The sequence below is a fragment of the Anopheles moucheti genome, chromosome 2, assembly GCF_943734755.1.
Source record: "Anopheles moucheti chromosome 2, idAnoMoucSN_F20_07, whole genome shotgun sequence".
Taxonomy (NCBI): Eukaryota; Metazoa; Arthropoda; class Insecta; order Diptera; family Culicidae; genus Anopheles; species Anopheles moucheti.
Window position 1 is genome coordinate 6429674 of NC_069140.1, and position 22067 is coordinate 6451740.

At 43.3% G+C, this 22067-nt stretch overlaps 3 protein-coding genes across 6 annotated transcripts in view; 2 read left to right on the forward strand and 1 right to left on the reverse strand.

Moving 5' to 3' along the window:
• The window catches only part of LOC128310546 (regulator of G-protein signaling loco-like), a 37768-nt gene extending 26319 nt beyond the window's left edge, over window positions 1-11449 (forward strand). The window contains exons 3-7 of the mRNA XM_053047211.1: window positions 6562-6927; window positions 7002-7687; window positions 7749-8926; window positions 8990-9496; window positions 10445-11449. Coding sequence (XP_052903171.1) covers window positions 6562-6927; window positions 7002-7687; window positions 7749-8926; window positions 8990-9496; window positions 10445-11391 — 3684 coding nt within the window. The 3' untranslated portion in view covers window positions 11392-11449. The remainder of the gene's footprint in view (window positions 1-6561; window positions 6928-7001; window positions 7688-7748; window positions 8927-8989; window positions 9497-10444) is intronic.
• A 556-nt stretch (window positions 11450-12005) lies between these two features.
• On the reverse strand, window positions 12006-13163 carry LOC128297279 (probable 39S ribosomal protein L45, mitochondrial). The gene is made up of 2 exons (XM_053032897.1): window positions 13107-13163; window positions 12006-13045 (listed from the first exon to the last, which is right to left on the reverse strand). Exons 1-2 carry the CDS (start codon window positions 13152-13154, stop codon window positions 12086-12088), a joined length of 1008 nt encoding a protein of 335 aa, XP_052888857.1. The 5' UTR covers window positions 13155-13163; the 3' UTR covers window positions 12006-12085.
• Window positions 13164-13506: 343 nt separating this feature from the next.
• On the forward strand, window positions 13507-21716 carry LOC128299522 (protein krasavietz). 4 transcript variants are annotated; one of them, XM_053035515.1, is made up of 12 exons: window positions 13516-13607; window positions 15058-15446; window positions 15852-15955; window positions 16768-16839; window positions 17864-18037; window positions 18130-18230; window positions 18547-18685; window positions 18976-19280; window positions 20047-20154; window positions 20471-20690; window positions 20791-20913; window positions 21371-21716. In XM_053035515.1, the coding sequence occupies exons 4-12, from the start codon at window positions 16779-16781 to the stop codon at window positions 21391-21393; spliced, it is 1254 nt and encodes a 417-aa protein (XP_052891475.1). In that variant the 5' UTR covers window positions 13516-13607; window positions 15058-15446; window positions 15852-15955; window positions 16768-16778; the 3' UTR covers window positions 21394-21716. The 4 variants fall into 4 exon arrangements, with proteins under 4 accessions (XP_052891474.1, XP_052891475.1, XP_052891473.1 ...); XM_053035514.1 differs by lacking the exon at window positions 15852-15955 and having other exon boundaries at window positions 13507-13607; window positions 15405-15446; XM_053035513.1 differs by lacking the exon at window positions 15852-15955.
• The last annotated feature ends 351 nt before the right edge of the window (window positions 21717-22067 follow it).

Here is a 22067-nt window from a genome sequence, read left to right on the forward strand (position 1 = left end):
CGCACATATTTGAGTTTTATTACTTTAAGTTGTAATAAATACGATTATAATCCAACTCTAGATAGGAAACCATTGCCGACATTCGCCTTGTAGCAGACCGTTTATATGTTTTCACTTCTAATCGCACATCAAAAAAGGGACAGAAATTAAACAAAAACGGTCTCTGATGTGTCTGTAGCGTGTTGTGCTTAGAACTGAACTTGTTTTCTAGTGCCTTGTCTATCTCATTGAATATTCTTGAAGCGACGAGATAAGACATTATCTGATTAGTCTAGTGAGGCCTGAGAGCGCGTAATGTGCGGGTTTTACAACTTTTGATTCAAACTTGTCTACCTTCTCGTACCATTCGTGAAATCTTCACCAACAACCATATGCACTTCTCTTCCTTTGGAAAACGAAATCAAATCTCGAAACTGTGCGTGTGATTTAAGAATCTTGTATGTATTTGAGTAAAACAAAATCGGCAATTACACATCCGGCACAATTGTGTTGTCGCTCAAAGATGTTGCTGCTACTGTAACCATCTCTCTGGCTCTCCCTCCGTAGTAGGATGATGCTGCCGGTAGCGGCAGCACATTCGCCAGTAATTGGACCACTTTTCCAATTACACCCCGCTGTGGAATGAAGGGTTTTTCGCATATTTTCGCTCTGTTTGTCGCAAAAAAAAACGCAACAGAGTTCTTTCTCCTTGTCAGTCCTGTCGGTTGATCTGTGAGTATCGTCGTGGTTTCTGGTTTTGTTGTTGCTCGTTTGTATAGTTATAGGGCGAAAACACAGATACGTCGAGCAGGGGTACCATTCAAGTCCAATGGCAATTGTGTTTCGCATTGGAAAACTGATTTGTTACGTCGACCTTCCCTGGGAGAGACCACTTTCCTTTCCACGAGACCCGTGGCTGCTGGATAACCTTTTTTTCCATCGACGGGTCGGTTGGAACGGTTAGTTTGGAGCAAGCAGCGGGAAAATTAGCTTCGGCTTACGGCTGCTGGTACCTCATGGAAGACGAAGTCATTTGCTTCGGTTGACCAAATTGTCGGTGCCGGTGGTCCACTTGTTCAACAGCGCGCTCAGCGACAGTTTAGGGCCATTGTTGGTTTGGGTTACAGGATCTCTGTTAAAAGTAACGTTTTCCAGCGTATGATCAACGAAGAAAATAAAATCTTTACAAGAAAGAGAAAAAAACAACCACCTCACTAACGGCCTTCTTCCTTCCGGGGTTTGTGTGTTGGGGCTTGTTGTGTGTTTTGTGTGCTTTGTTGTTTGCTTTTGGGGCCGTAGAAAAACCCTCCACCATTGGCAATAAAAACCGACTACCGTTTCCGATTTGTTTGAGTGACGTTCGGTGGCTCATGCTGTTAGATTTTCTAGCTTTGCCCATTACTTCGCGTGGAATGTTTTATGGTTTGCTAAGCTGTTGAGACGAATAGAGCTACCAGTTAAACGTAATGGCGTAATGAAAGCAGTACGGAAACACTGCCCGATGGGGGTTCGCGATAGATACTGGTAGCTATCCATATGGATTGTTTAATTTACAACGACGCGCAATATACCAACCGTTAGTTTTATTTATTAATTCGTGCCTGTCTGTCAAAGGTTGGTTGGAGTTCAGTTTGTTTTTTTCAGAGTTTACAATAAAATAAGTAAACTCATTTAAATTCCACAACACATAAATGCACTGTTGCGGCAATTTCTGGCACACGTTATTGCTGGTGATAATGCTCGTCAAGTTGAGCAAACAAAAAAACTGCACGATCGCGACAATGCTGGAAAACGTCGGAAGAATCTAGACCGTACACAGCCCCAATCGCTTGCATGTAGAATCGGCCGGGAACGTACTGTTGTTTTGTCATCTTTCGGTTGAGGTGATGCTTTGCGATGATAGCTGATGCCACCCCAGGAGGGACCTTCCCGGGACCGGGAGATAAGCGCGAACATTCTTGACGCTTCGTTTCGGGGTGCATTTGTAAAGTAATGCAAAAATGACGTGATACATGAGCTGTAGACTTCCTGTCTTTGTTTGCTTTCATGCAACTTTCGAATGCGTCTCACGCGCGCATGTTGACGGTGGGAAGCAAATGATGGACCCGGTAGAGTCCACCGGCTTAGGTGGAGGTGCTGGTTGGCCCCCCGGCATGGAAACTAGGTTGAACCATTGCATTCGCTGGTGTTAGTTATCACTTTTTCTTTTCACCTAAATTTCGAAACAATGCAATTGCCGGATTCCCATCCGTATGCTCTTACTCCGGTGTTTGAAGATGGAAGACAACTGCTGTGTTTAGCTTCCTACGCACGCGCACCCGTTGGCAATTCCCCATAAATTGATGAAAGATCGTGTACAAGTTTCTCGCGTTGAAAAATGGATATGCTCTTGATCTTGTTCTCTCAACGACCTCCGTCCAACGACTGGGAAAAAGTTATGAAGGTCGGGAACGCATCAAGAAAGATTAAGACAAAAACTAATGCGCCAACGTAGCAAGGAGAAGGTTATCTTGCCTTGGTGCATCCTACGTGAAGCAGCCGAGGAAAGAGTGAAGTCCACACATGTTGGAGAAGATACTGAACGTTGACGTCTGACACGCCGCCAATGTTGCCCACTGTGTGTGTGTGTAGGGCATTGGTTCTCCTTGTGCAGCATTTACATTCAGCTGACAACTACATTCCACGAATTTATGTGTCTTCTGTTTAGCATTTTTTATTTTCGCATTCGCATCTTCTTCGGTACACTTGTGCAGAGTTAAACGGCGACACTCGAATGTCTCCGTTGGTGATGACAAGGCAAAGCCCCAAAGAAGGGCGCAGTAAAACGCACCCGGCACTGACATCATATCCAGGGGCGAAAACAAATGCAATCTAAGCGTATGGTAAACAATCGGCTTGATTCAGTGTGTGCGCTCTGCGAACAAATTGGTTCCATTAGCTTCTGGTTGTATACGGCGCTGTAGACGATCGTTTAAATATTGCAGTGCATCAAAATGGTTGACGAAGTTTGGAACTCTCGGTTACGACGAAGCAACACTAGCAACCGATTGCTGTTAATTCATTTCATTTTATGATCTGCAGATGTTTGCGAGTGAGATTAGAGTCAGCGGGAATGAAAATAAGGAGTACCGCGCTTAAAATAAATCCATATTTACTCTCGATGCTTTTACGATGTGTGCAATACGAATGCTTATTGCGAACACGTGTTACACTCACGAAGAGCACGTATTTTGGTTTGTTAGATTGCAAAGAAACGCGGCCGATACCGATCCCTTCCGGGACATGTTACTCGCTTTCCAACGGTTAGACGAAGACACATTTGGTGGTTTAATAAGTGCACGACGCTATTGGGCATCTGGTTTTTGGCTTCCTGTTTCCGGTACTTGGGGAGCGTAAAAAGAAAAAGCGGCCAAATGTTCATATTTAAACAATAGAAAAAGAGCATGCTCATGTCATGCTATATGGTGGATAGCGTTTGGTGTTGTTTACTTTTCGTCCACCACACGATCCACGAGTGCACGATCGGGGATGTTAAAAGTTTGGTGCAATTCAAACACAAACACAAACATGATGTTATAGATTAACAACTCTATTTAATAAAAACATAAAGCAAATGGTCGATTGAACAACATCTCAGTTTGATGTTTAAAGTCTCTGCATTTATTCTGGGCCTCAGGGTAGAGATAACATTCAACAGAGTTTACTAAATTTAGAGCAACAAGTGGTCTACAACTCATTCGCCATGTTTTTGGAGAATATGAAGTCATGAGATAGTAACGCGGAACTCCCCATTCCATTGTGGTTTTAAAGTTCACTGAATTGTTTTCTTTCGTTGCTCACAGCTTGGTGTTTCCGTTTGAAGAAAACGTGACTTACCCCTAGTCTCGGTGGCTATGTTGATGAATCACCCTCGAGCATGTTTACGTTCATCTGTTCCAAATGGTTGTCATCATTGGCGGTGCTGTGTAAGATATATTGAAAAAACTCATCATCCCACGAGTCCGCTTCCGGTTTATGTTTTACGTTGCTTCAAATGTGTGATGCCTTCGACCGTTGATTGACGGCTATTTGTCGATCAACCCAAATGTTCCGAATATTGCTAGTGTCGGAAGTGCTGGATTCGAATTCCAATGACGATTCTAATGACGCGGACATATGAGATACTTCAAAAACAAAATAATAATTCTGATAACGAAATGAGACGTAGTTCGTGCACCGGGAGACACCAAGGCTCGGATGATCCTCTGATTGCACGGATGATCGACGTCAAAATATTATAAACTTAAGCGACTGATGATGCAGTTGATCCCTGCAGTAAAAAAAAGAATTCCATAATAAAGATGATCAGTTTGACGTCATGTGTGTAAATGGTTGTAGGCATAAATCATATCACGTCAGTGAGATCAGTGGAATCGGAACTAGAAGATTCAATCAAACCGAAGCAAATCTAGCGAGCAATCGGGATTTATCTTGCGTGAATCAAAACATGTCTTTAAGATGCTATGTACAGTTTCGATTAGATGTTTTAGACGCTGATAAAGCCTGTTTGTAGCGGGTCACAACCCATCAACCCCAAACAGTAGACTGATGGTTGGAGTGTTTTAAAACACGTTTAAATTCAGTTTCCCCTGTTAAGACCACCGCGGTTGGCGAGGCCGCAACGTGTCATTAAGTATAGGCATTACGTCTAACGACTGGCACTTCCCGTGGGGTTGGTGGTATTTTTTCCTTTCATCATAACGGCGGATCAACTGTTTTCGAAAATCATCTTCCCCAACAAGATGCGCTGGGACCGGCGGCTCCGAGGTGGGGTTTGCTGGCCGCGGGTAAAGATAGTTTGTGACCTCCCGTGGCTTTTAGTGGCTTTTGATGCGTTCCGGTTGGTCGAGATCCGATAGCCTTTTCGTCAAATATTTAAAAACATCGATTATCAATAAGTTTCGATAGCTTACGACACATTCGCGCGCACCACGGGAAGGCGAATCTGTTGAAGCGGGTCGGATTGATATTGGAAGATAAATTGAGCTTTTTTATTTGCCCCGTCAATGAATTGTTTTGCGTGCAACAGTCGCGGCTCGATGGACATGTCGATGGACGATCGTCTTTTTGATGTGCGTTTAAGCATAAAAGTAAAACAAAAAGGATTACCACACCAGCGGGGTATCGTATTATTGTGGAATTTAATGCTTCTTACATGTTTTCATAACAACAAGAACCCATCGGGAAGTGAAGGCACGGCAGCAAATCGTGCTGAAGATAAAGTAAAATAAAATATATGTCATCGGTTGGCGTTAAACCGGGGTGCAAACCAATTTAACCCTTGCTTTCCAATCCGTCCGTACAATTGGAATCGGTTGTTACTGCACCATAATTTAACGCGTGTGGTGTCGAAAATCTAGCCCCGTTAATGGGCCCCGGACTGGCGAACGTGTCAATCAATCTGCCAGAAATAATTTAATTTGATATAAACCGTCAAATGTAATGGTGCTTGGGTAGAGACGACGGTGGGGAGACGGCTCAAGTTGCGTGTCCTTTCACCACAAAAAAAAAACAACTAAAACGATTGTAAAACAGAGAAAAAGAAATGTCAGAAAGTCAATCAGTTTCATCCTCTTATCCGTTCAACACATTGTTTGAAGCTAATAAAACATTAAACGTTCACATTGTTGCAGTGTTGTGGTAGGTAAGAGATACGTGCAGAGCTCTATAGCAACATCTTTGCGATCAATGAAATGCAGTCGGACATACTGCTGGTGATGCACGTGGTGTAATGTTCACGGAAGTTGGAGCTAAGCAAAATATTGCTCCACGAACTCCAGGCGCACATTTCGCATTACTCTCCTGTGCCGGCGTGATAGTTCTGTGAGGTGAATGTACAAACATTACAGTGAGCAGGCGTCAGCAAATGCGCCACTGCAACTGGACCGCAATAACAACAGTAACAGTGTTAACGGCAAAGAGACCCGGCACGGTAACGATCGTCCACCGGCAACAACGTTCCAGCGCAGCGGCAGTACGCTACGCCGGAACGTCGAGCGGAAACGATTTTTTGCCACACCCGCGTGTATCACACCGGCCCCCACGGTGGTTCCGGTCGATACAGACGTTCCGCAAGACGTCGGCAAAGGTAGCCCGAGCGGCGCGACGCAACACGACGGTGAGCAACGTGCAAACATGCTGCTCACATCACACGAGCATGTCGGCTTCAAGATGATGGGTTTCATCAAGGAGGATGAGATCTATGCCAGCAGCATCGGTAACGATGGTGGTACTGAGGGTGACCAGCGTAGTTCCACCATCATCGGTAGTGCTGGTCGTGGACGTAAAACGATCATACCGGAGATAAATGTGATCGCACCACCGGCAGCTGAGTCTGAGCAAGATGTAAGATGGCAAAAGCGCACCGTTGAGAGATAAAGTATAGGGATGAGAAAAAAATGTGTGACTAGAAGCAAGGGAAAATGCGATAAACTAAGGGGGGAAGAATAACCTTTCTAAAAGTTATTGTATTTTGCAATACTACGCTCTTGCTATCAATTTTAAGTTAATTAATTTTCTCATCTTATTTCCCGTCTTTCGCAGGGCAAGCAGATAAATCACAATGCATCGCCGTTCCGCCGCTGGGGCCAATCCTCGTTGCGATCCCGCTCAACAGAACATCGCACTCCGACTAATGGATCGGCTCGACGTCCCTCATCGCTGGCCGCTTCAGAGAGCGACGTGTACACTAAATCCATCGACGATGACTACAGCTCGACCAAAAGTGGCTACAATCCGTACACCGGTGGCGTTGATACACTGTCGACAGAGTCCACTGCTGTCACGACAGGTCGTGGTACATTGGGAGCTGCAGGAAGTACCGCAACTGCTGGTCCGACTGGTGTTGCGTCATGGGGAACCTCCTTCGAGAAGCTGCTGGAAGATGCTGGCGGGCTGCACACATTCTCAGTAAGAAACCGCACTATTTGAAGCACGAGTAATTCGCAATATGTTGCTGATCGCTAACAACTCTCTTTTTGTAGGAATTTCTCAAGAAAGAGTTCTCCGCGGAAAACATCTACTTCTGGACGGCGTGCGAGCGTTACCGGCAGCTAACCGAGCGTGAAGAGCGAGCACGTGAGGCACAGGCAATATTCGCGCGGCATCTTGAATCTGGATGCAGTGAACCGGTGAACGTGGATTCGATCGCACGTAACATTGCGTTGGAAAATCTTCCCCAGGCAGAGACGACACTGTTTGCCGCCGCACAGAAGCAGATATTCAATCTGATGAAGTTTGACAGCTACCAGCGGTTCATCAAATCGGATATGTACCGGGTGTGCCAGGAGGCGGAAGCGAAGGGCCAAATTTTACCGTATCCCGGTGAACAGTTGGATCCGATGTTGCGTACGAGCTCGACGATGGTGTCCAGCAGCGCGGCGAATGCTGCCAGTGTGACTAAGCTAAAGAAATCGCTCAGCAACGCTGAAGATCGTAGAAGAAAATCGTTGTTGCCGTGGCATCGGAAGACACGCTGTAAATCGAAGGATCGCGGTGATTCAGATGCATCGAAGAAGGATAATGGCAAGGGCGGTTCGTCCGGAGCAGCAAGTGGAGAGAAAGGCTCCGGCATGGCAACAGCGGGCGGGGGTAGTAGTAGCAACACGCTGAAACTACTTTCAACTAATTCCACTAGTGATATACACAGCTCTCGGAGCTCATTAGCAAGGTGAGTGTAATACAATTCTCCATCTCACATCCGGATATTTATGCAATGTTTTCTGTTACAGTTTTGATGCGGCAATCGGTGGTAAATCTTACGATCCGGATGACTCACGCAACACCCTTTGTCGGGTGATCCTTTCCAACGGTGCAACGACCGTCGTGCAGACACGATCGAACGAAACGATTAAGGAGCTGGTAGAACGGTTACTCGAAAAGCGTGGCATCGTATACAATGCTTACGAGGCGTTTTTGGCCGGCGGCACAAAACCGCTCGATCTGGACGGTCCGTCGGTGAGTTTGTCCGGCAAGGAGGTGAACATCGATCAGCGCGTCGTATTCAAACTAAACCTTCCAAACCGCAAAATGATATCGGTCAAGAGTAAGGCAACGAAACCGCTGGCAGACGTATTGCGACCCATCCTGTACAAGTACAATTACGAGCTAGACCAGATGAAGGTAGAAGTACACTCAGCGGTTGATGTTGCACTCGATATGACGCAACCGGTTACCACGGTGGATGGTTTGTTTTTGTATATACGTAGCGCAAACGAATCTTCCGGCGGACCGGTTCATCCCGAGCTTGGTCGTCCATTGGCCGGTGCACGCCCCGTAATAAATACGGCCACCCATCAACAGATTGTGCACCACTTTCAGCAGCAACAGCAGCAACTTCTGAACAGTCAGCCAACGGGCGCCAATCAGCAACAACAGCCGCACACCTTTGCTATACCGTCCTCTAACCCACCTTCCTATGCGGTAGCAACGACCACTAAAAGTCAGCAATTATTCGGAAGCGGCACAGCAGCCGCCGCCACGTGCAATAACAAACTGAACCAAAATCAAACGCGTGCCAAGGAACAGACGGAACCGGTAAAGGATGATCAGCAAGGAACGGCTGGTGGCCGAGTGCAGCAGGAGCTTAACACACTGGATGAGATTACGAACAAAGTGTTTAACGAGCTGATGAACGGTAAAACGGCCAGTAATGGGACGGTTGGAAAGGGACCACCGGACGTGGATTGTGTGTCCGACACGTCCTCCACGAGACGGGATCGATTTCGTCGCCGTGGCTCCAATGCAGCACCCTCCGAGAGTGGTCGGGGAGCGAAGAGTAAAAAGTGCTCCACCGGTGGATCAGAGGACGGAGGCGAAAGTGTGAACAATCTGGGCATTAAGAAGCCGATCATCGCAAAACTGAAGGCGGGTGTAAAGCTGCAGATCCCAACGCGATCGCAGAACGATGGTATGGCGAATGAATAAGATGTAATCATAAGTACATTACTAATGTAAAATTTATTATCAACAGAGCTACTGGAAGGATTAAAACGAGCCCAGAGGAGTCGTCTGGAGGATCAACGGGGTACGGAAATAAATTTTGAATTACCGGACTTTCTGAAGGACAAGGAAAACTTTTCCACCGCTGCGGCGGCCCCACTGGCGAACTCTAGCACCGGGTCCATCAGCACGGCAGTGTCGGCATCAACGACGGCAGGTCCGTCTAAGCTGATGCGCAGCAAACCTGCCCGTCGCTCGGAGGCCACTACACCGACCAGCGAGTTTGTCGGAGGATCGCTACAGCAGATCAATAAACCCCAACCGGCCCCACGATTGTCGATTACCGGTCAAGGTGGTAGACAAAATTTGTCCGGTCCAGGCTCACCCGTTCATACGGCGGTTAGCGATAGTCATCTGAATCTGTCCACTCAGTGTAACGCATCGCCACTACCACAGGATGATCCCTTTCACGTTCACAGTGGTGGTGGTGGAACCGGCGGCGGCGGCGGTGGTTCACAGTCCGAAACAAGCTATGCCGGTAAGTAAGTCATGCATAAGTAAGACAAGACATCAAATGATGCAGTGTAGTCTTCGGTTTATGGCAACCTTTAACAGGTTACAGCGAAAATAAACTATGACAACGTGAAGCTTCACTTTCTAACCAATCTACTATCAACGAGCTACTAACATTTCCTCTATCTTTCCATTAATTTTCTTCTGTCTGTGAACGTGTGTGTGTGCGTGAACTCATCGCGTGAACTCTCCACGACCCACGAACATCATACACGAATACTGAAACAGGGAGCATATCGAGCGTGGTAGAAGTTGCTCTCGGCTAGTGTTGTCCAGATTGTCCGGCAAAACGCACCCTGGGACAAATGTTTTAGCAATAGAGCAACCAACCAACAAACTATATCCCATTAGGCTTCCGGTCCAATCCGTCTGTACCGGTACCTACCTTTTTATATAAGTGCGTATGGGCGTCACATCTTTATGTTCATGTTGTGTGTTGTCGTATCTCACTTATTGTCCTTTAATTCACTCCATTTGTATTCGTATTTTGTTCCTTCTTTTAGTTAGTGTGCGCTATTTTATTGTAATATGTTATGACTTCCACAAACTTTTTCTGTTTTAGTATTTAATTCACACCACTGTAACTGATTTGTATATTAGGTGAAAAAATAATGTTTTTATTCGTTTGTTTTTTCTTAAGTTGTTGTTTTTGGTCTATTTTGTATGTTTGTGCGTTTCTAGTTATGAAATTTTGAACAAATATGGAAGAGTTGAAATTTATGATCTATTTTGTTCCTTTTATTGTTTAATTTAACATGCATGATTTAAAATTTTGTTAATCAGACTTAAGTGAAAATTATTATACATTAAGCGTGAAACATTTCATTACTACATCGTTACTAAATCCCTGTGAACATTTATGATCCTGTCCATCAATACACTAATCGGCATACTCTCCATATATCCTTTCCAGACACTACCCTAGTCTTCACCCATGCCAGACCCTACAACGGGCAACCGTCAGTGGCGGCAACACCACGCACCATCTCATCTAATTCTGTGTCGCACCACCTCAGTACCGGTGACCATTCCAGCGATTCTAGCACAGCAGCTGAAGGTGATCTGACCACCATCGGTTGCTGCGAACATCATCCGCATGAGATATCACCAGACAGCTCTCCACCAAGTCAAGGTAATCATTTGCATCCGCTTCATTACCATTCTGCAGGAGCGTCCGCCACGAATGGTAATGGTGGGGCCACTTGCAACACCGCTGCTGGCAATCCCTACCCATTGGTACAGTATCCGTCCCACCACCATCATCATCATCTTCATCCGCATCATCATCCCCACGGGCAGCATTATCATCATTACCATCATCATGCCGGCACGCGCTACCAGACAGCGACACCGATATCGAATGGATTGGATGGTCAAACAAGCACTGGTACAGCTGATAGTCAAAAGGGACCTCCACCATTACCCCCGAAGCCGAAGATTCTCCCGATGAAACCATCCAACTGGGGACATCCTGTTACAGCCTCGTATGCACCGGGACCACCCGGGACTACGGGTAATGATGGGCACGGTGGTCTCACACTAAGCACCATTGGTAATACGGGAAATAGTTTTAATGGTAATAGTGCTGCAACTGTCATTGGTGGTCCTAATTCTTCCGGCACAATAAGCAATAATCATCCCACCAGCAATAATAATGGTGGCATTGGAGCAACTGTAGGTAACAATGTAAGCTCGTCAGCGCATAACGATGCACCGGGCGGAATTCGACGTGTCAGTGGTAGTGTCACGGATAGTGGCAGTACGACGATTTCGTCCGCATCTTCCACGCCAGCGATCAGTGTCGCCGTTGCACAAACCCGCAATGTATATTTCGATCAAGGGAATAGTAGTTTTGTATAGGTCATTGAGTGGATCAAGAAAGGACACGAAAATAAGCACACGGTTGATCGGAATGCTTCGTTTCGTGTTAGCAGTGTTAGCGCAATTAAAGGGTACGATTACATAAAATCGGCGTGATATGTGGTGTTGTGATGTTAATGGTTCGCCACGCTAAAGGTATATGATTCCTTTGTAAATAGTCCAAACTAGACATGACCTTTCGTCTGGAAGGTTGAATAACTGAAGGTGGATTAAAGATAAATTATTCAATTTTGTAATAATTTGTGTTTCCCGATAATTGCATTTATGCTCTACGAGAAGTTTGTAAACAATTATTAGTGACTTGATTATCAAAAGCGAAAGAAACTTCTGGTAATATAATATTTACAAGTAAAGTCTAAATATAGTAAAGGTTACTAATATAATATGTACATGAAAAGAACTTTGAGCATGTGCGTTGCAGTTGCCATGGAAGATATCCAATCTGTTTGTCAAGGGGTCGTTGTCGTTTTAAAATACCCTCGGCCCGTGCGGAAAAGACATTTAGGACGAATATCTCCCTTCGTGCCTCACTTTCCTTCTATTTTCGTGCCTCACTAGAGACTTAAATGATTATTTCAACAAACATGCTTCGTTCCAACGAGATATTTCGTTACATAATTTTATTATCGCGACTAATAATGCATTTTTATTTACGCTAACAAATTAGCACCTTTCATGCGGTTGCAACCGTACCAGCTTTGGCAGTTTCGTCTGCCGAAACGACCTCCTTCGGTTCTGCTTCCGAAGCTGCCACCGGTGGTTCATCATCCACACGGTACGTAATGAATGCGGGTGCCTTCGGTGGCATCCAATCGGGAATAATCTTTTCATGCAGTCGCCACACACCATACTCGTTTGCCAGATGCTTTTCAAACACGACGTACTCGAGACAATCCTTCGGTACCGTTTCGCTGCCATGCATTAATCGTCCGAAGCGGTCATAAATGGCCAACGTTTGCTGGCTGTGGAATCGGACCGTCACCTGGGCGAACACGTTCTCTTTGGTGATGACATCGGTGCAGCGCGCATGGACCACACGGGGCGGCTCGAGTGATTTCAAAAACTGCCAACGAATCGTCTTATCGCTGATATTGTGCATCAGCTCCGGGTACGCTCGCTCCGTAACGATCTCCCGCAGCTTATATTTGTTCTTTTCACACAACGTTTTGTGAGCATCGATGTAGATATCCTGGGCTAGTGTAGCGAACTCGGGCGTTTCAAAATCTTCATCGTAATTCCGAATCTTCCGGACTGCCATCATCGACTTAGTTTTCTTTTCCAACTGTTCTATCTTTTGTTTAGCACCTTCGCGCGATATAGCCGACATACGACCATCACCTTCTGGGGGTACGTACGGCTCGAAGACACCGCCCGTGCAGCTGATGTAGAAAGGACGCTCCAACCACGGACGGGGCGGTAAAATGCCACGCTCCTTCATGCGAGTTTTTATCTGCTCTTGTGACAGTTCTTCTGCTTTTTCGTTCATGTTCGGTATGTCGATCTTGACGAACTTGGCTTTACGCAATCGCTTCCACTTTGGATCCCAATGCTTCGTACGCCGGTGTCGAACTTGCTGCTGATTGATGGCTGTCGCATTCTGAAGGCATGGGGCAAGGAATCCAGCAGATGGAAGCTAAAACAATACTTATAGATTTAGTGCTTCGTGATCTCTACGCAGCATTTAGCGTATTTACCTGTAGAAATTTAATCGCTGAGCGACTAGCCGCAACGAACGATGCCATGTTTTTATTGTGCGAATCAACACAGCTGTCTAATCAAAAGTCAAACACAAATGACACAACGAAGTTGAAATACCCAACAAACAATACCCCACAAATAAACAAACGGCTGTTGTAAAAAATGTCCGAAAATGAATTTCAATTGTTGTTCAATTTACAGTGGATAAAGTACTATATAAAGATCATCAAATGAAAAAAGGAATAAGACACATTTTGTCCAGTGTTGTTTTTATTAAAAAAAAGGCTTTTCAATCGTCTTTTCGAATGACATTCATTCGAGCGGTCGTTTGAGAACGACGAACCCTGCCTGCTCGGTTGAATCGTCTGATGGGCCGAAAACTGCGCGAGAGGTAATTTCCTGTGCACAGCGAGCAGTACTTTTCTTTCTCCATCGTCAGCGCGTGTGGTGTGATCGTTGTGTTCAGTCAAGTGCTCCGCGAAATAACTAATAAATTTGTAAGTAAAATCCCTTCATAGGGTTGCCCTCGCGCTCGGGCAAAGGTAAAGAATTGGTTAGGCAGATGGTTAGAATGTTAGGTGAACCAGTTGGAGATTATTATCCGGCTGAAAAAAGGGCTTTTTTCGCGTAATTTTTACCCTGTCGTTGGACGGCTTCGGGAAGGTAGCGGAAGGGTTCCATCTTGAATCAGCGCTTGAAGCGTGTATGCCATTGAGAAGGGAAGCAATTGTACGCCACGACGGCTAGAAATATGGGATAATCATCATCGTTGTCCGCGATTGAAAGTGGTATAAATGGTTCCATTTTCCTTCTAGAACGATGCCGTTTATTGCGAAAGGTTTAAAGATGGCCACTCGGTGTGGAATGTGAAATGGCGTTTCACAGGGGGGCACACACAAGCACATCGCTTACCGTCGCTTTGCGTTGCTTTGTGTGCTGTGCAAGGAAAGAGTTTTAAAATACCTCTTTTGCTCGCTACTGTATGCTTCCGAAAGTTGCAGAAAGCAAAGCAACCTTTTTTTTGATCATATGCGCTTCCGGGCATAGCATGAGGTCGATGAAAAATTGTCATGAACCAGCTCTGCTGCTATCTTGTGGCTGTCATTGGGTTTGGTGCGGCGAGCGGATGGAAAATCCTAACCTAGCTTTTTGTGACGATGTGTCATGTTGGATTGCAGTGTTTGTTGCAGTGTGTAAACTACCATTGGGAGGAGACATTTCTCCGTCGTCGTCGTCATCACCACCGTCGTCATCGTCATCGATCTATCTTTGTGGGTCTAAATGTGGGCAATCGCTTTGTGGCAACCCAGTTACGCTGCGAATTGACGGTGAATAATTGCCTTGAACATAACCTTTTAAATAATTCCGTTTGAGCGTAATAGCAGCTTGCGGAAGTGGATGGTTGAAATTTTCAATGCTGACACGCGGGTGTTTCGTTTGAAGGCAGCGTAGAAGCCTTTTTTCTTGGGTTGAATCGATGTCACAGTCATGATGTGCACGTGTGCCGCCCTTATCATGCTGTGCGAGATACTCCTTACCATTGCTGAAGGGCGAGCAAGAGAGATCTGGCTAGATGTAGCCAATAGCAGAAAAAAGTTGCCAGTGACGGCAATTATATTGTGCATAAACCGGTTATTGGCGGTTTAGGTGGAATCCCCCTACGTTGCACCAACAAGTACACTCTGTCTGGCTGTGTACTTGCGTATCGCTTTGTTTGCTAGTTAGCATAGGCGGCCATGCACATTTGATTATATATGAAATGAGATATTTATATACCCATCCGAAGCTGTACGCTTTGGCAACATTATCTTGTGCGAGTGCGAGTCAATGAGAGATGAAAAAAAAATGCAAGGATACTAGACCAACATATTTTATGATTTCATCAAGCGCGTCGAAAGAACAATGTTTCATTGTGTTATGTTTTCTTCTTCTTTTTCTTTTTGGTAGAAGTAGTGTCTTCATTTTCATCACACCCGCCTCACCAATTCACCATCGCACAGCACAACCACACACACCTCGCCGTCACAGAAAAATAATCAGAAAATTACACTCTCTGGTGTGTGTGCGTTATTTGGGAGACGAAAAGAACAAAGAAACACAAAAACAAAAGCTTCAGAGATCTAGGCAAAAAGTTCAGTGAAGAACGCAGGGCCACAACAAACAGGAGTAATTTGAACTGGAAATAAGAGAAACAGAGCAAGCCGAGCGCGCGTGTGACAGTTTTTAATTTTGTTAATTTATCTTTCTAAACAATTTATTACACACATATATATCCCCCATTTGTGATTGGATAGATCGGACCCGACGACTTCATTTTGCGGAAACCCAGTTACTAAGTAAGCTTTATTTTATTTTTTTGTTTTTCATTTATGTTTAGTTAGTTTTAGTATTTTCCGTACCCTCTGTAAATGTGTTAAAGGCAAATTTAGTGCTCTATCGAGACATTTAATTTCTTTCGATTTATTCGAAGCTCAAACGGCTTTGATTGAAAGGAATGTTGCCTTACTTTCTTTCGCTCTTAGGCTAGGAATAGATAAGGTAGTGCAATGTCTTATGTTAAACTTATTTCAATCACCTCGCAAACAATAGATCGGAAGAGAGATCTACAGAAGAACAGGAATTGTTTGAAATGCTTAATTTTTGGTTAGCGGTTGTTCCCACTGCGTTTTCACTACGTGTGGACTGCTCCGCTCTTTATTTGACCGTGTACCATCTTTCACCTTCGTATTGCCCTTTTTCAGATCAGTTTACGAACGTACGCATACGACTACCCATAAAAAGCCCACATCGTCTTCAGGGGAACAGAGAAATTGAAAATTGTTTTTCGTGATTGAAGAAAACACGGGTAAGATACTTCCGTCGGACCTACAGTTTTGTTACGACCACGCGAGTTATGGATTGATTACCCTTGTTTTACTGCCTTGCTGCAAGGCCGGTACATCACATTTTTGCAGTGGTACATTTCTTCTCGGTCTTGTACCTCACTCTGCGTACAAGCATCGCAATCATAATCACTATTTTGTTTGTAAACGTATCAAATCCTTTTTCCTTTTGTTTGACCGTTTTGCACCAACATATATGCACCCGTTTTAGTTTTTTTTTTGTTTGAGAACAGTAATCATCACGCGTACCATGAAAATTTCAAAAGAAATTTCCTTTTTGTTTTTGTTTTAAACATTTAAATTGTTTAATTTGCCACTAGGAAAGTTGGTTGTTCTCTGGCGGACATCACCGTTCGTTACAACCTTACAGTAGAAACCCTGAAGTGTGTATATACTTGTCTCTGTTCGTTGCATCGAGGTAAACTTTGCAAGGACAAGCGTGAACGACGTCCATGGCCCGCTGCCTGTATGGTCTGTTTATTTTATTTAGGTCATGGGAAACGGACAGACAGGGGCGGATACGTTATGTTTCAATCCAATCCTACTGTTATTTTCGTGGGACATACGTTTGAGTTGAATTTGTAACAACCTGAGATTTAGTAGCAATATGAAATTCTCTTTAAGAAATGAATATAGCGAGCAAGAGAAGGATAACGATTTAACATAAACACCACGTAGAATTAGGAATTGAACTATTTTAAGAATATTTCAATGACATGTGTTTTCAATTGTGTGTAGTTTTATTAAAATTTTATTTCTCTCGTTTGGTTTGCAGTAATTTGTTGTATGAGTCAGAAAGCCGAAAGACCAGTACTATCAGGTCAACGCATTAAGACCAGGAAAAGGGGTAAGTTCAATGATGATATTGGCGCAGAGGCAACTTTTTGTTTTATTTTAGAGTTTATTGTTATCAATTGTCAATCGCAACTAGCCCATACATATAAAATGGCCATTTTCAGCGCTCGTGTTTCCTAATGCTAACTTTTCGAATCGCGCTACACGTTATGATTTTGGAGCAATTTCTCTGAATGTTTAACAAACATACGATTCAAAGGAACTATATTGCAATACATTATTGTTAATAAGAGATTTATCGCAATTCAAAATGTGGCAATTACATCCATACAAAACTAATAGGTCCAGAAAATATTTGTACGCTGTATCTATTGAGCAGTTATGGTATAGTATAATCGATTGTTCATTTGCAAACGCATTTGCATCGTTTGAGTGCGTTGTTGGGACCTATTCCTTCGGATGAAGTTAATCGAACACATAGTAAACATCAAAGTCGATACCTTGTGAGAGCAAAACCAAAAACCACAGTTCCCTGCCACATGCACGATGCGTCTTCATCTGTATGAGGATTATAATATGTTTGAAACTGTGAAATCAATATTGGCTTCGGCTTAGCTATGTTATGCATGTGCAAACGCAAACCTTATATGTGTCATAACACGCAGTCTGGCTACATAACAATACACGTCTTACCGAAGAAGCTAAGTGAACAAAGGACCAAAACGTTTTGTTATCGCGATTCTAAAATTTTTGATTTGCTGACTGCTTGACAATTGGTTACCAGGGTTTACACTTAAACTCAATAAACACTAAATGATTTTTGAAGTATACAGTTCCCTGCCAGAAACATGATGCTTCCCTCATCAGTTTGTGGATATGAAAATGAAAGTAACTGTAAGATTAATATTGGCTTCGGCTAGCTATGTTACGCACGTTAAAGCTATGCAATATGTGTCGTAATACGTTGCCTGGCTACAGAATGATTGAAAAAATAGCTTATTGGGTGGTGTCCCCAACTGTTTATTCTCACGAAATTACGAAATACTTATAAATCTTTTTCTGATTTTATTTCTCAGATGAAAGAGAGAAGAATGACCCCACGGGATTCCGTGACGCGGTCATTGCAGGTCTCGATTCAGCTGAAGATCTAGAGCAAATTTACAAGTACCTTGACAGCGCTGGTAATAAACTCGACTATCGTCGCTACGGTGAAGTATTATTCGATATCTTAATTGCTGGTGGATTACTCGGTAAGTGCAGAGAAAGTTTGTCACGTACATGTACAGCTTATTTGTAGATTATTCGATTTGACTGACCCAGAGACATTACATTATTGTTACAGTACCCGGAGGATCTATCTCACAAGATGGCGAGAAACCACGTACCGATCGCTGTATATTCGCAGCATCGGAAGACATGGAATCGATGCGGAACCATGAGCAGGTATATCAGTAATGGGAGAATCTTTCGTTCTGGGCCGGGATTTTGCACACATTTTAGTTGAAGCCGAATGTTGAAAAGGATTGTTTTTCTGAATGATCTACCCCAACACTCCGGTGTAGATATGTGTGCTATATAAATATGGTAACTGTTTGCTTGAGATCCGCGTTCATTTGCATACTCGTATCTTTTCTTTGTTTCCTACAACGTACTACTGCTATCATTATGTGTATAATGCTCAAGAAATTGTGATGGCACGCGAACCACCTTGACTGACGCGTTCTTCCTATTTCCAATGTTTCTTTCCGTTGTTATACAGATCTTTATACGGCTTATGCGTCGATACAAGTATCTCGAGAAAATGTTTGAAGAGGAAATGAAGAAAATTCTGATTTTCATCAAGGGTTTTACTCCACTCGAAAGGATCAAACTCGCTCGCATGACGGCTCTGTGGATGGGTAAGTGTTAACTATGGTGTAGTTAAGATTTTTGGCACCAGGATCATTACCGGAAGCTGTGTTTTTGATCACGCCGAAGGTGTTTAAACATAAACGTGCCTAAATTAAAAAGAACCGTATAGTTCATTTTGCTTACGCTTTTATCGGTCTGACTCAGTTCTATGACTTCTGGCGTCAATGAGAACTATAACATTATCATCAGAATCGCTATTCGGATGATAAATGTTGTGCTAATAAATATAATTTTTTGATATATTTCTTTTTCCACTCATTTCCCACTTTGTTTCCAGCTAATGGATCCATTCCGCCGCAAGTGCTGAACGTGCTGAACAACGAACACCTGACGAAGGATGGGATAGCGCTGGAGTTTCTGCTAGAGGTGTTTATCACCTTCAAGCAGGAGAAGGGTGGCAATGCGCCCTTGGTGGCGGCTCTGCGCAAGGGTGGTCTCGACACCCGCCTAATGGATTTTCTGCCCATGAACAAGCGCAGCGAGGACTACCTCAAGACGGTACTTGTTGAAAAGGATCTGGCCGAAATTTTCAAGCTCCATATGGCTCAGGCGAGCCAGGAAGCAAAGCGAGAACTGACGCAGGTACGTTTAACGGCCGAGTGAAATTGTATGGTAAAAGGCGGCAGTCTCCTATCATTTCTGTCTGTCTTGCAAAATATGCACCGATTAGAACCTGCTCATGATGCTTAATTGATAACATTTGTAGGCGTCGGAAGTGTGCTAAAATATAATCCGTAGTGTCAGCGATCTAACATGTTTTCCGACACATTCGTTGGTTACAGCTGTACGCTGATACGAACATTGCATATTGCGATCATTTTGTTGATGTAATCGAACCGTTGACCAAATACGCACATTAGTTAGTAGAACTAAATAGTATCGCTTTTATCGTTCTGTTTAGTGGGAAATCGTGTGCAAGAGAATGATCAGATCTATGCTTCGGTAAATAGTTTCGAAATCGTGAAATATTTACTTGCCTTTTAGTTTATCTGAGACAAATAAGAACATAACTGTATGTTGATGGATATTAAAGGATATTAGTAGAGGACATCAGAGAAACGAAATGTTTTGGTGCATGTACTTCCAGAACAAGTATTGGGATCAATAGGGAAATGATTCGAAAGACATCCTGTCCCTTTGGTTAGCAATAAAAAACTTCTCCTGATGGAGAAATTTAATGTCACCTGGTATACTAAACATATTTAAGTCGTACTGCGCTCGTTAATAAAACATGTTGCCGAGCGCGTTAAGATTTAAAACATTGCACGTTTTGTGAACTGTGTTACATTTTAACTGGTTAATGATAAAGATACTTACATTATCTATCTTTCATTCGTATATTTCACAGCTGCTTATTGATGATATTAACGATAATAAGACAATTAAGGATATTATCGCCGACGCGAAGGAAATGTCGACGAAATCTAACATTCCCGAGCATGAAGTAGTTGGTCTCGTAAGTATCAATGGTAGTAAACAGTGTCATGCTTGATGGCACCCGAGACAAATCCATTATTGGCGGACCCACATCGTCTAGTGGTTCTAAAGGGTTAGCCAAATTGATATGATCTGTTCATGTCCTTAAAGTGTGTGTGTGTTGTGATATTTCCCACCATTAATCAAAGCTTTCATATGCAAGCTTTGGTGGGCATATCTCATTCACATTGCGTTTTGGAACATTACATTTTGAGACAGATTACTTGGGTACTTGGGCACTGGGGTTTTGGGTACTTTAGTAATTTCGTTTGCTTTCTTTTTCGTATTTCCTACAGATTTGGTCCACCGTTATGTCACTAGCCGAATGGAACAAGAAGGAAGAGCTGGTCGCGGAGCAAGCACTGAAACATCTGCGCACTTACACGCCGCTGTTCGAAGCGTTCACCACCGCCGACCGATCGGAGATGGTTCTACTGTTGAAGGTGCAAGAGTTTTGCTATGAAAACATGAACTTTATGAAGGCTTTTTCGAAGATTGTTTTGCTTTTCTACAAAAGTAAGCATCATATTCTGGTTGTCGTCCATGAGCAACCATTCATTGTCAGTGCTCGATATCATCATTAATTTGAAATTACTACTATTACTCTTCTTTGCAGCCGAAGTAATCACGGAAGATTCGATCCTGAAGTGGTACAAGGAGGGTCATTCTAACAAGGGAAAAATGCACTTCCTGGAACAGATGAAGAAATTCATTGAGTGGCTGCAGAACGCCGAAGAAGGTATGTCTTTTTTCGATCCGTTTCCTCCAACTATTTAATGAGAATACAGTGAACTGTAAGCATTCCTCTACATGACTATTAGCATACTAACGACATGAAATTTGCCACGTTTGTATGCTGCGAGAGGCAGTGCTTAAAGCATATATTGAAGTCAATTTAGTTTCACAGTCGTAATACCTTTGAGTGCACTGGTATCTGTATGGTTCATGAAGTTGTTAGTTGTATGGTTAGTTTGCAGCATCAGGCAAACTCAAATTGATTTAATTATCCTGACTGCATACGTCTTAAAACGGATACAAAAACGAATTCAATTTACGTTTAGGCTATTGTTATTTTATTTACATAACATGCTGCATAAACTGCTCCTTTACTAATACTGCTATAAGTTTAATGTTTTAATTTAGAAATTTCAGAATTTAATTTTTCAACCTTTTCTCCCTCTTTTATTTATTTGCAGAAAGTGAATCTGAGGAAGACTAAATCATAATCATCTCGTTTCTCTCGTATTGGACACTATTTTCACCACAACTCAAACAAACAACAATCAACCCATCACACCACTTGCGTTCTTCTATAATAAATCTGAGAGGCAGTTTGTAATATCCCCACTCTCCGCTCCCGAGCGCCGCTGCTAGCACAACATATATATATTCTCATTTTACCCGTTACTTTTATTTAAAACGATGAAATTTATGCCCGTGCTGAATTGAACGAGTGAAGGGTGAAATTCCCTTACCGCATTGTGTGTAGAGACACTAGAGAACAGATGATAAATATAGATATGGTTGAAAGGGAAATATTCACTACTGCTGTGTTTGATTTTGTTATCCTTATCCCTATGCTTCACTCCTCATTATTCGTTATATGTTCGGACGCTCAGGAGTACAATTGTCGAAGTTGGTTGGTGGAGGTTTGGCGGATATAACTTGACGAATTGGACTGAGTAGAAAGGAGTTGTTTCGGTATGTTATGTTCGTGTTGTACATCCTCATTGACATCCCTGTTCCCTGTTGTGAGGTGTAACATTTCCATGATCCTGAAAATATATCACAATTAAAGGGAAAGTAAACTTTCGTTGAGTAACATACATCATCATTAAGTAGAAAAGAAGGATTTTTTGTATGTTTCTCTTCATATTTTACAGTTTATTTGAT